At 39.6% G+C, this 14141-nt stretch overlaps 2 protein-coding genes across 2 annotated transcripts in view; one reads left to right on the top strand and one right to left on the bottom strand.

Annotated features, from left to right (window-relative positions):
* The window catches only part of HERC1 (HECT and RLD domain containing E3 ubiquitin protein ligase family member 1), an 89887-nt gene extending 87437 nt beyond the window's left edge, over positions 1–2450 (top strand). The window contains exons 76-77 of the mRNA XM_009273995.2: positions 568–873; positions 1793–2450. Of these exons, the coding sequence (XP_009272270.1) occupies positions 568–873; positions 1793–1978 (492 nt within the window). The 3' untranslated portion in view covers positions 1979–2450. The remainder of the gene's footprint in view (positions 1–567; positions 874–1792) is intronic.
* A 4872-nt stretch (positions 2451–7322) lies between these two features.
* On the bottom strand, positions 7323–13988 carry FBXL22 (F-box and leucine rich repeat protein 22). The gene is made up of 2 exons (XM_009273994.2): positions 13399–13988; positions 7323–10544 (listed from the first exon to the last, which is right to left on the bottom strand). Exons 1-2 carry the CDS (start codon positions 13731–13733, stop codon positions 10199–10201), a joined length of 681 nt encoding a protein of 226 aa, XP_009272269.1. The 5' UTR covers positions 13734–13988; the 3' UTR covers positions 7323–10198.
* Positions 13989–14141: the final 153 nt, after the last annotated feature.

The following is a 14141-nucleotide window of genomic DNA, read 5'->3' as shown; positions in this document are numbered from 1 at the left end:
TTATCAACTTTGTTCTCATCCTAAATCCAAAACACTGTACCAGCTACTAGAAAGGAAATTAACTCTATCCCTGCCGAAACCAGGACACTGCATTAGAAAAGTAACTTTCTCATGAGAGGTACCAAATCCTAAGTCTTCTAGAATAAGTACGGACTTCTTACAGATATGACTTTGTTCCCGCTCAGATGTATGGTATATACATGGTTTTTTGGTTTAGCCATCATCATTTGTGCTGCTAACTTGTTCTTTTTTAAGTTGTTCTGTTTTGTATCAAAACACCTTCTTTAATGTGCAATTACGATTAAAAATACCTGTAATATTCGCCAGGATTTTGAGAGAGGATACAGCCCTTACAGGGGATTGCATGTGTGGGAGGTTGTATTTGGCAGATGTTCTATAATTCTCTTTATCCCATTTCTCAGCTGATATGTTGCTTTTGCGTTTGGATGGTACAGTAAGTGGCAGAGACACTTGCACTCAAATGCAAGTGCATGCGTTTGGATGGTACAGTAAGTGGCAGAGGTAAGACAATTGCACTTCAAATGTCTCTTCTTTTCTGGGCAATAGGTGGCTGCTGTAAGAGAAGGAATGTCTTGGATTGTTCCAGTTCCTTTGTTGTCTCTTCTGACTGCCAAACAGTTGGAGCAAATGGTCTGTGGAATGCCAGAAATATCAGTTGAAGTTCTGAAGAAAGTTGTGCGATACAGAGAAGTTGATGAGCAGCATCAGCTAGTACAGTGGTTCTGGCATACCCTTGAAGAATTTTCAAATGAGGAGAGGGTCCTTTTTATGAGGTTTGTGTCAGGAAGATCTCGATTGCCAGCGAACACGGCCGATATCTCTCAGCGATTCCAAATAATGAAGGTTGATAGGGTAAGATGCTGTTTTCGGTTTTTGGGGTTTTTTTATTCCTGTCTAGTATAATCAGTCCTTTGACAATAGGAGACAGGTGTCCATAATTGTAAATTGACAGAGAAAGTATGGGATGGGATATGCTCTGAGCTATTAAAACCAAACATTTTAATTGTGTAGAAGTACAAACACTGCATGAATTGCATCTTAATTCATTTGGTGCATTTACTATAGTTATATGATTGGAGGTCAAGACAAGTTCTTGCACAAGAAACAAACCTTCTTGTATTGTAACTTGTCCACGGTCGTTTTCTGTTCCAATCCCTTTTTTCATCTGATAATTTTCACTCCTTTTTTTTAAGTTTTAAATCTGTGTAAGTGGCAACATGTGACCACAAGTGAACTCTGACATCTTAAAACCACTGTAATGAGTTTACAGCATATTACTTTACATACAGGATGTGTTCATTTGGCATTACTTTTGGTTTTTGTGCAGTGAAAGCACATTCTCTGTGAACTACATGAATCAAAAACTTGGCAAAATCTAAGATAATAGTGGTTTGACTGTCATCTTTGGCTAGGTGTCTCTCAAATTGCCTCATGTTAAGGCACACTATGGTATGTAATTTGAATGTTGCTTGGTATATTCCAGTGGGCTGCTAAATAGTAGTGCGATCAACTTTTCAAATAGTTGAATTTCATTAGTGGGTTGAATTATTTACAGAGCAGGTGATACAGCAGTAGTTTTGCGCATACTTAAGGATGAAACGAGATGTAAACAAGGGAGGCTAGTCTGTTTCTTAAAAGGAGTTTTGAGACAGAATGTGAAAATGCTGAATGATAGAGGCAAGGAAGGGAGGGAGCAATGAAATATGGATATGTTGCATTTTTTGCTTCATTCACAACTTAACAGTGTCCCACCTTTTATCCATTTCCACAGCCTTACGACAGCTTGCCTACCTCACAGACTTGTTTCTTTCAACTGAGGCTCCCACCTTACTCCAGTCAACTAATCATGGCAGAGCGTTTGCGCTATGCAATCAATAATTGCAGGTCTATAGATATGGACAATTATATGCTCTCACGGAATGTGGACAATGCAGAGGGCTCAGACACAGATTATTAACATTCTGTGAACAAAATCATCTTCCTTTTACTACAAATAGTGCCCTAAGTCCAATTCATTGTTGACATAATTTTACAGTAACCATAGATGTTTTAGGAGCATAAAAACAGATGTTAATAGACAGTGGCCACATTTTAGTTACTCTAAATGTAACAAAAAATTAGATGTTTTTATTTTTTTGTGATTGTAAAAAAGAAAAAAGGAAAAAGAAAACAAAAAAGTATGATCAGTAAGTTTTTTTCTCCTTTTTTGGTCACTTTTGATAAGTTTGCATGGAGACATTTTGGTGCATTTTTGTTGGGAATAGTACATTTGTAAGCCCTCCCAGTGAACATGAAGAGTTGTACATTGTGTATAATTGTTCATTAGCAAGGACAGTTTTACATGAATATTCACATATTTATTTTGTTTTAATTTGAATTGCCTGTGCAGGGTTCCTTATGCAGAGAAAAATAAAGCAAATTCAAGAATCGGTTGCTTGTATGCATTTGTGAACTGTGATTGGTTCACTTAGTCTTCATACTTCTATATTTTGTCTCAGGAAATTACAGTATTACAGTGTTTAGACAGGACGTGACATTTGAAGCATCTTAAAATGTTTATCTTCGGCGAATCTGATGTGTAGTATGGTGCTCTGCATTTCTAATGTCTTTGAGGTACTGGCTTTTTCGGGTATTTATTCCCGATATTTATTCCTCGTTCTTCAATACAAGTTAACGTTGTGCTTGGTTCCTTCTTGATTTTCATTTGAATGTTTTTCTCCTCCAGAGTAGTAGTTGTTGACAATAATAACATACTGCTACCTTGACTCAGAAACCTTTAAATCTTTTGTCAAAAAAAAAAAATCCTTTTTAATATACAGATTGATGTAGTTGATTCCTGATCAGCATACAAAACAATTAAAATGAAAGTGACAGGGTAGTAGTGGAGGCTATGGATTTTATATACATTCTTAGTTTATGCCTTTGATTTTAGTAAATTTCATGTGTTTGGTCTCATCTCGTTGCAGCTGTAATTGTATTATTTCCAGCAGGGTGTGGCTTACACTGTAATGCTCATATTTGGTTAGGACAGTAATGTACTGTACAAAGACATTTTTGTTCTGTGTCTTAGGGAAGTGCTGAAGAACAGATGAATTCCCCAGTGTCTCTATCAAAAACATGATTTGTGTCAAACTACAAATGCTGCTTGGTGTTCAGCGGCAGGTTTTAACTGGGCTGAGGAAAAGGGTAGAGTCTATCCCCAGATGAGTCACTGCTGCTCTGCCCTGATTTTTCCATCCCTCATTCTCACTGAACTCCGTGGTAAGGATGCTGTGGGGCCTGAGGGCTAGCGAGAACATTTATTAACTTAATCTCACCTGGGACAAGACTGGTCCATCTGAGTCTGGAGAAGAGGGTAGAAATTCTTGTTGTTTTCCCTCATGTGGTTGTTGTATGTTAGCAGGGATTGATAGGGAAGCTTCCTGGTTGTCCAAGACTGAACTGGTGTATTGCTGCCAGCTAGTAGTGGTCAAAGGGTGACTCGATAAGCTGTAAAAATTTGCAGATCTGGGTTTTATCTGGTGAAGTTCTTTCGGTTAGGACTAGTTTGTTGGCTAATGAAAAAGGCAAAAGGTTCTTGAGGTATGACCAAGAACCAGACTGCAACATGAAACATCTAGAGGGGGGCTTTCAGCAGTTTTGGGGAAGGGGGGACTCAGGGCTCTGAAATCATGCAGACTTTAGTTTCCTGCCTCATCATGTATTATGGTTCCAAGTTGGACTGAGACTTTGGTGTCCCATCGCTGTTGTGGGGGAGTATATTCACATCTTGGTCTAAATTTATAGGTGTAATACATAAAAAAATATAAGGTTACAAATAAAAGGGGAAACTGCTATAGAAGGTCTTGTATTATTGCCCTCCAGACTTCATTTATGTGTCTGAATTAGTGCTACTAATTTGTCAGTCTGTTTCAATCAGGCACAGAAAATAATAGAACACTGCCTAAAAATTACAGTTTTGTATGGACTATGTAGTTGGCTTCTTGGATAATGAGGGTATTTTTGGAGGCAGTTTTCAGTAAAGTGAAAAAGGATGTTGATATTGGTAAATATTGGTGTTGATCATAGGATTGGGCTTGATTTCTTTAATTGAGACATTTTTTATTGATTGTGTTTGTCCTTTGAATAATCTATCTTAGCATCATTAAAACTTATCACACGCTTAATTATTTTTATTTTATCCTACTGTTTGTTTTCACCATAACTATATTGTGCATACATTCCTTTTAACCTGCTGATTGACATTTTTCTGTTGCTCAGACATCTGAGTGAGACTGGAATCACGTTCAAGTCTTTTTTCATAATGCTTCTTATACGTAATTGCATACAACGATGAAGAATGTACAGCATTGATTATGTCCTACTATTGGAGACCATCTGAGAAAGTTCTAGCTTTATGTCAGTTTAAGGGTATCTTATGTATGCAAACCTCTCCCTATATAGCAAGGGGAATAAATATTAGCAGTGTTTGTCTGGATTCTGTAGTATAAGTAGGTCATATATGCTGTTATTTAAAGAAAAAACTATGCAACTCTATCTTGTAACAAACCTTCCAGTGGCAGCGTTGTTGCACTAGGCAGAGTTGGCTGTAGCAAGGTGGACTGCAAGCGATTTCCAAATGTCATGCCTCATTTCCTTTCCACCTTTCAGCATTGGATGGGACATGTGTATGACTGAAGCAGGGAGTATCAGAGGTAAGAACAGGTGTGTGACAATGTGTTTATCTAGACCCATTTCAAATTAATATGAGATATGGAGCCACAGTAAGCTTAGGAATATTAAATTCTAAACATAACTGGAGAAAAACAGCTTGAAAAGCTTTAGCCACAAAAGTAATGTGCTGGGTGGGTATTATATACAAAGCACTTAGATGCCACAAGCCTGTGTTTCTTGTTGAACATGACTACTATTTGCTGCTGCTTATTTTTTGCTGTACATGAGTAGTACCTAACTTTTTCCTTACACCTCAAATAACTCTCAAGAAGCACTCTCTCTGGTTTATAAGGCTGTTGCTTCTTGAAGCCCATAATTTCTCTTTCTCATCCTGTTTTTACCTTGGGATTAGATAATTTCTTCTCTACCACCTCTGGTATTTCCAATCGCTTTTTCCTACCTTCCCCCCCCCCCCCCCCCTTCTCTTTTCCCCCCCCCCCCCCCCCCCCCCCTTTCCCACCTAGGAAGTACATCCCTAGCCTTTTGGGCTTTCAGGCTATCAGACAGCTGGATAGCCCTTTGGAACAGGTAGGCACACTACAACAGAGAGAAGATGAACAGCCAGTCCCCAAGACTAGAGGTAGGCAAGTTACTTTAACTGGCTGAAGCCTCACTCTTTCTGGAGCTAGCAGTAGTAGTGTTGGTTCATCTGACAGAGCTGGAATGTAGCGGTAGGTGGAATGCGTGTCTGTCATGCTTAGAGGGGACTGGTAAGAGCAGAATGTGTTCTTGAACAGTAGTATTCTTCAGAGAAGAGGTGAACAAGTGATCAGGTCAGGTCTGGAAGTTTGGTTTAGATCTGTCATTTAGCCTTTTGATTGGGTGATAAAGTTTAACGGCAGAGGAAATACCACTGCTGTTAAGTAAGCAATTTTACTGTGCTGCAGAACTTCATTTCATTTCGTTTTACCTTATTGCCAAGCTGAGCTATGTTACCACAATGGAAATCTGAAGGGTCTTCTGGATGTTGCTTTTCCCCTATTGTGTAGGAAAAGGCACAATCTTTTGATAATGCAGTCTTGTTTGCCACTTGCATCTGATAACCTGATGCAGCTTCCAAGCAGGCATCTTGGTTTGTGTCACCTTTCTTTTAGTACTTTCATAAAATGATAGATAACAAGCCTTCCTCCCTCCATACCTGGTAAGTTAGAGTTAGGGTCTGTGAAGAGTAAAAAATGTTTCAGTAGTGTTAAGAGAACTTTGACAGAACTGAAATGGCTTGGAACTAAAGAAAACTGTTAACGTGCTTCCATCCTTACAGAATACCCTAAGTAAAATGTAATCATTGTATCCTCAATTTTCAAATTGGATTGCTAAGTAAGAGAAGTTATTATTGATGCTGAAAAAATTTATCAACACAACTGTGTTCAAATTTTACCATGTCATGAACAAATATCCCCATTCAAGGAGGGGAAGAGCAAAATAATATGACTTTGAGCATTTGTACACAAATAGGCAAAGAAACCAAGTGGGAGAGTGTTCCAAGGCCCTTTTTCGCTCTATACAACCGACCCACCCACCCCCTGCCTGAAACAGTCCTGATAGAAAACTGGCAAAAAGGCATAAATAATATGTAGACAGATGCAAACCCGCTTTCATATCTTGTAGCTACTTGAAAATCTGTTAGGTGTTACATCTGCAGAGATGTATCTTTCATCAGAGAGTGCTTAGAGAGCTGGCATCAGGAGAAGGTCTCCGCTTATGAATGCGACTATACAGAATTCCTACCTTGTTTTGGCTTGTCAGCAATATGTGAAACTGGTGTTTTTTCACCGGTTGTGTATCCAAGGTAAGAATTGTGTCAACATCCCAATTTCCACATCGCCATAAGTTTGTTCAGCCCACCAATCTCCTTTCCAAGTTGTAAATGGTGTTTTAGGATTGCTGTTTGTCCTTCCTGTCTGTGCTTCCAGTTTTGTTCCTTACTTTGTAGTGCATAAGGGTCCTACTTAAATTTTAGGAATGAGTTAATGAAATAGCAGAATATTACAGTGTCATGCTGTTAAATATCTCTAAGTTGTGAAGATGCAATAATGAAATTATTTTCTTGATTTGTCTTCTGGGTGAGTGTTTCTTATGGATACTCGTACCGATCAAGTATTTCTCTAGAATTTCAGCTCTGTTTGACTAAGTTTCTGTAATGCTGTGATTTATTTCTTAGCTCAGCCAAATTAGAGAGTACCAAAGGATATCTGTGGATCAATTAACCAGGATGGAAAGGAGGAGTAAGTATATTCACTTATGCTGAGAGCTGTCAAGTGCTCCTTCTATTTTTGATGCACCACATAAAGAATGTTTTTAGGAGTTCATAGCTAGCTCATCAGTTCTTGCAGAGGAAAGAATAAGCCCTAGGAATGTAGTCTATTGACATATTTCTGCTGAGATTGTTTGAAACTTACCTTCGTAGAGAAACTGATTGGAAATACAATTTTACAGTACTACTCTTGCAGTAAAAATTGGCTTCAAGTGGAATTTTGATAGCGTGTTTCCTTTCTTTCTGTGCAAATGTGAATGAAAGACAATGTATCAGTTGAAATAAATCTTTCTTTCAAGACTACCTGAGGCATCAGAGCCAAGTTCTCCATTATGACACCCCAAGCATTTTCTCCACATAGCTTTAATAAAAGGAGCAACAGTATTGTAAAAAGAATACAGTGAGAAATTGGAAAATCAAACCAGTTATTCCTAAGTAATTGAGGCCTAACTTCAGAACTTTTTTCTACAGGGGGGAAAAGTCTGCTTTACTTCAATAGTAGTTTTTCACACATTCTTTTTGTTTTAGAGAGGTACTACAGTCATGCTGTTCTCTAAGTTTAAAGAAAGACATGTATCATGTTAGGTATTTGTGACAACCTTTAATAATTTGTTAATAGCAATTTAAGAAGTCACAAATTCTGTTCACTGGAGGAAAAGCTAGCTCTTGTAGTCTTCCAGTTATATAGAAGATTAAAATGCAGACAAGTAGTAAGTCTGCAAAGCTATACCTGTAGATACAACTGTTAAAATGCAGGAAAGCTATCAGATTATTTTAAGCCACGATAGTCTTGATATACTTGAATTCCAGTGCTGCAAGTTCCAGTTCATGTGTTTTTTAACTAGCAAATTTCATCAGTGTTCTGTTACCAGTGCAGTAGGATTAATTATCAGCAATTGCAGAGCCCCTCATGTAAATGAGAAACAGGCTTACTGTGGTATATGCACATAGATTGCTGTAGTGACGAAGTCTTGAGTAATTGTTATGTAATGGACCAGAAATGTTGACTCTCTTTATGGGACAGAACAGTATTTCCAAAAGCTAGTGTTTCTCGATTTGCTTTGATTTTAAGGTCACGCGCTCAGGTATTCCTATTCTGTGTAAGGTTTTAATTTAAAATGAAATCTTAACTGCTCTAGACTTCATTGTGATTTAAGCTGGAACTATTCAGGATCCATAGAGTTTGTCAAACTGGTCTGTGTGCAGCCTTCTGTTTGACGTCTAAGCTAAACTGACATCTGGTCCTCTAGGGGAAACCAAGATACCGATAGCCAGATTTAACCATCTGTCATCCTTTGTAAGCATAAAGTTCTTCAGTGGATTGTATTGAATGGGAAAGAGATTTAAGGTAAATACGAGTTCAGCTGCAGAGTCAGCAAGAATGGGCAGGATTATATATTAACAGTGTGCTCTCTAGGGCTCAGAATTCTGAATTCATGTCAGAATTGCTGAACAAAATGGAAAATAATGGAAAGCAGAATTTAAAGACATGCTCCCACATAGAGTAAAGCACAGGGTGCTTTTTAAAAAAGCATGCTGTAGTTCAAACAAAAACCTGAATAATTCAAGCTAGATGACCACAATGGTTTTTCTGTATTGCTGTACTGAGACAGACTCAACAAGTAAAACTTTTGACAGGTAACTGCACTACAGTTGACACAGTAAGGCGGCACTCAGAAATGTTTACCTTTCCTCAGGCAAAAATCTGTAAGTGCGTGAAGAGTCTTGGAACGTGGTGTTACCAGTCCCGAGTACTCAGTACCACGAGCAAATCCCAATGTGTTGTATCAAGGCAAATTTTATACAGCAGAGTAAAACTGTGCCAACCTTTGGTGTCAATTTTTGTAGATGATGCCATAGCAACCCTTCATTTAAAAAAAAAAAAAGTTTCACTTCCATGTAGCAGAGCAGCATGCAGGAAAGTGATAGCCTTGTGGTTTGGGATGAAAATAGCTATTTGGTTTGTACTTTGCAGTGAGAAACAGGTGTTTATATAGCTCTGTACTGTAGTGTGTTCCTAATTTAGCATTTAAAGCTACAGGTTGTAAGGCACTGTCTTTTCCTGTAGGTTAGTGGTGTAAACTAGCATTTGTTCATATTGTGCTTCCTTTAATGTCAACTTTAACAAATAACTTGGTGTATCTTGTCAAAGTACATTATGCAAAGGGTTGAACTGTTTTGCGCGCATTGCCACGCATCCTTCATTTAATAAATAAGCCTGACAAATCAGCTACAAACATTAATCACCGAGGAAGTGATGGTTGTCAGGTACTCTGCTTTTGCTAGAAAGATCTTACATGGTGTGGTTATCACCCTTAGCGGATGGAATGACCATATGGATATATCCTTTAACAGAAATTTGTTAACCACTCTTTCCCTGAAATTTGTGTAAATCAGACAATTACCCAAGCTCTATCTGCTGCGGCTTTATGCCCGTTCCCATTACATAAGGAGTTTAGAAAGCAAGGGGGTCTACTCTGAACCTCGTGACTCGACGGGAGGGTCCTCCTTACTCTTTGTATCTCTTCCATTAGACATAAACCGTTGACCAAGTCTGAGACTAAGATTGGATCCAGCCGTACCTAGGCTCCATGAGGAGTTTAGAAAGCAAGGGGGTCCACTCTGAACCTTGTGACTCAACGGGAGGGTCTTCTTTACTCTTTGCGCCTCCGGTCTCTGTGGGAATCATTCTAACTCGATTCTAACTCAATTTTCCTTTGTATGTCGCTTCCATGCAGTAATTAATAAGGTGAACCTTGCCATCAAACGTATTGAACCTTGTCAAACCACTGTTAAACTTTGTTAAATTCCATCGAATTTATTGAACTCTGTCAAATTATTATTTTACCTCAATAAAACATGTTGCTGCTTCTCTCTTCTGAGTGAGGTGCATTCCACTCATCCGCGACAAGAGGCTATCAAAATTGCACTTTTCAGCCTTAATCAGGTCTAGCGTTTTGTGACAACAATGCAGGGTTTTCCAGTTTCAAGGAACAACAGAAAGCAAACAAGTTTTTTTCCTTAAGACTGTCCTGGTGGAGATGCATGCCTTTTCCCAGTGCAGCCTTTACAAAACCTATCAACCATTTGTTTGGAGTTAAACCAGAACGCAGGAAAGTAGCCACGGTTCATTGAAGCAATGCTACCCACGAGGAGAGTGGAAGTGAAGTAAAATATACACATTGACTGAGTTTATACAATTTGTTGCGCTTAAAGCTGAAACAATTTTCTTGGTGCCTTTTCAAGCATAAACTTTTTTTCTGGCTTATTGTCTGGAATCATGTTAGCACTTCTCTCTGCTTTCAGCATTACGGAGGGACATTTTTCCCTGACTCTCTCTAGACCATTTCGTGTTATGTTCCGGCAGAAATCCACGTGGAGCGTTTGCAGTGATCCCCCATAGAGGGTCACTGCTTCTAGTGTCTGGTCAGTGATCCGCACACAGTTTTCCAGTTGGAGTGTCTTGAGGTTTGGGCAGTTCTTGAGAAGAAGCGAGATGCAATCATCTGTAACATGGCCGCATCCAGAGAGGGTCAGAGATAGCAGGTTTGGACACCTGAAAACATGATCGTTACAGGTGAGATGAGGGGAAAAATAAATAAGAGAGCTTGGAGAAGCTAGTATCGGCAAGGATAAATGTGAAAGTTAGAAAAAGACTTCCTCTTCCATCAGGAGGGGTAAGAAAGCATGAGTAAGTGGGGACCTATCTAGATCTTCATGCTCAGCTTTACTAATCACAAAACTTACCTTCTTTGCTTTTTCTGTTGGTAGCAACATCTATATCTCAGTTGGCATAGTGGAGGAGGGAACGTGGATGCCTATTTAAGTTGCAGCTGCACTGGTTTTTCTTAAGGAGTTGCATGGCGCTGCGCTTCTCCAAGTGCAGCGAATGAAGACCCAGTAGATGAGATTCAAGGCAGGATGAATGTGAGGTCAATTGAGTGAAGAGGCTGCTGTGTAGATATGCTGAGCACGGGCGAGTAAGACAGTCCCGCTCTTGGTTTTACAGGGATTAATGGGTGTATTTTAGCTCCTTGGATTTACTGAATAGGTGCCAGCTGCTACCTAAGAGTGTTGATGTTTGAACCCCACACAACTCTTAAACCTTCCTTCAAATCGCTGAAACTGGTAAGAACTCTACTGTTAAACAATGATGCAGCAAATTAAAAAAGCTTTCTTTTTTGTTGCTTGGGTAGACCTGGGAAAGTACAGAAAAGGCTTGTTCCAAGTCGGTGTGTTGATGACTTATACTAACTGTCCTTCTGCGGAAAACTGGAGTGGACCAGTTATTACTAGCTGTTGTGCTGACCAGGCACGTTTGCAAGGACCCTTGTGCACCAGCCTGCAAAGCCTTTTGTACAAAGTTTGGTTTCTGGCTTACACCTTTCTCCAGGGAGCAGCAGTTCACCTATCCATCTATTTAGCTAAATGCAGCTTCATGTTGCTCTGTTAGCACAGGACTTCTTTAGGCTCTGTTGTTGAGGGGGCAAAGTGATTACAGCAATGCTAGTATTGACCTTGTGAGACCTTTGGACAGAACTATTAGCCTGCCTCCATCCTGTAAGAACTGTAAGGTGTCTGTAAGCACTCCCATGTGAATATTTGTGCTTACAGCCAGCATCAGGGTTTTAGGTGTACAACAGCAGTGGGGGCAAACGAGGGGCTCTGCCATCACTGCAGCATTTTCTTTTGTCCTTAAAAACGGGTGCATAGTACATTCCTCTTTCTCTACACCCCACCCCATCCTCCCGCTGCTGCTTGATTTCACCTTTTGAGCAGAGGTAATAAAGTGAGATCACGTCAGCTGCATGATCTTTTTTTTTACTCTTTTCCTTTCCACTTACAAACAGCTAGAAAAACAAATGTTTTAAAGAAAGGCTCCGACCTGCCATCTCTTGTGGCTTCGTCAACAGAATAAAAGTACTCCCAACTCAGGGAGAAAAGCTGTATGTTTGTTTAATTTGCATTTTTACTTGCACAGAATGCTAGGAATTTTGTTCAGATGGAAATGCTTTCAATGGGTTGCTGCAAAAAAAGGCAGCGACTCGTCTTAGGAAGGCTAAAATGGATGGGGGGGTGAGTGTCAATATATAACTGTCATTTTTTAAGAGTTCAGTTTAACTTGTGGAAATTAATCCATGTAAGGCTGAAAGGCATTTGCTGAATGAGATTGCTTACTACCCAGGCTTTGCTTTGAATTTTGTCCAGCAACCAGTTTGGGGTTACGGGTTCTACAGAGGAGAAAGGCACGTAGATGTTAAACTATTTCCGCAGAGCTGTGGTGTTGTGTCCTCTTTCTGAATCCTAATTTGTGATGGCAGAAAAATGGAAATAGTTAAGTGTGGCCTCACGGTAGACATTCCAGTGCCAAAATGAGAGAATATTTCCTCCTATGGCCTCCTTTGTAGGCACAGATGTGCTTCTTAATTAGTCCAAATTTTTAACCGGTTGCTCTAGAACAGTTACTTCTGAAATTTTGTACTTGCAACTTAACGTTTTGAACCTGCATTTCAGTCCTGGTTTTGAGATTGCGCTGTTGCTGTTTTGAGATTGTGCTGTTGCTGTTCTCACCAAGACACTGTGTCCTGTCAGTATCCTGTAATTTGTTTGGGTCTTTAAATTGTTACTTCCAGATAGAACTTTCTGCCTTCCCTGTTGTGGCACAAAGCTGAGGGCTGGCTGCGGCACAAAGGTGTGCCACTTCAGGATAGGCACCGACATGCCCCTTTCAGCTCTAATCTAGGACCACAGCCATCCTCGGTGTTACTAAGGCACTAGGATTGCCTCTACACTGTTTGCTCCTCCTAATGTAATTTAACTTTTTTTTCTTCGAGCTGCTTTGTAGCAGTAAAGCTGTTCTAAGAAATGGTGGGCACCCAGAGCTGCTTTTCCATAGTGGTCTTTCTTTTCCTTTACTGTAGTTTATAAAAAGCTTAGCCAGAGTTAAATTTCAGTATAAAAGCAATACTTACTCCTCAGAATGAAACAAATTTGGTGTTTAGTAATGTGTTTAATGAACTTGGGTTTGTTATGACATATATTCACTATTTGAAATCATGTCTTTCCTCTAGCCCCTCCCCCCAGGACAATGCTTTGCACTGCCAGAATGGTACATTTCAGTTAAGCAGCAATTTAGTAGGCAGTATTGCACTTTCCTATATTAATTATTCATTCTTCAGGAAAAAGAAGGAAAAAATAGGCTTAAGGAAAGTGAATATGAAGTATATGCTATTGCCACTATAAAACCAACTTACTTAACACTATATTAAAATTCCAAAGTGAAAGCACTCACGTACTTAATGCTCCATTCAGGTAGGATGTATGGAGTAGAGTAAATAGCTCTCAATTGTCTCATTTCAAGGCAGTTAACCTTTACAGTAGCTGTAGAGTTTCACACCCAAAGAACGTACCTGTTGCAAACTTCTAGTAAAAAATCATTGACAGTGTTTTCATGCCTGTTACAGAAGTCTTTCTGGAAATTGTTTTTCATCCAGTCCTCAATGTTACACACCTTGACTCTCTCAGAATACCAGCAGATGGATAAGTATTTTAAAGCAGGTCCCAGGAGAAAATTATCCTTCTTTAGTTCCGCTGGAGAATGAAAGTTCAACAAAGACCACAGTAAAGGATCCTGAAACACTTCTAGCAACTTGTGACATGTTTTTGCTAAACTTTTCCTACTATTTTTGTCCAGAAAAGAAAATAGATGTAAAAGGCATTCCCGGTTCAGCTGGGTTATATGCATAGCCCGTCAGAGCGTGTTAGAAAGAAGACGGTCTCCTGGCCTTGTGGAATAACGGCAGTGCTGGAGGGGACTCAGAATCACCAGAAGGCTGTTGCACATATATGGTTGTGGAATGGTGTTTATTTTTGGCGAACAACTGGTGCAGAAGCTAAGAACAGGGAAAGGAAAGAAACATGCACGCATGAAACTCTTGTTCTGTTTCGACAAGGGAATGGAATGGGCATGTAGAATAGCAGCACTTGACTTTCATGAAATGCTTCCTTAAAAGGGATTTCTTTCCTCTTAGGCACTTCTGAAGTTTAGCACAGTTCTTGTGCGGAGTTACTGAATGGGGGGGTGGGGGCGTAGCTACAGCTGCAAGGAGTAGCTTTGCCAGCCTCTCCAGTTTGGATGGTTTGGCTTTCCGAG

This window comes from Aptenodytes forsteri, unplaced genomic scaffold (assembly GCF_000699145.1).
Source record: "Aptenodytes forsteri isolate BGI_AS27 unplaced genomic scaffold, ASM69914v1 Scaffold239, whole genome shotgun sequence".
NCBI lineage: Eukaryota > Metazoa > Chordata > Aves > Sphenisciformes > Spheniscidae > Aptenodytes > Aptenodytes forsteri.
Note: the sequence above shows the minus strand (reverse complement) of the source record. Positions and strands in the feature narration are given on the sequence as shown.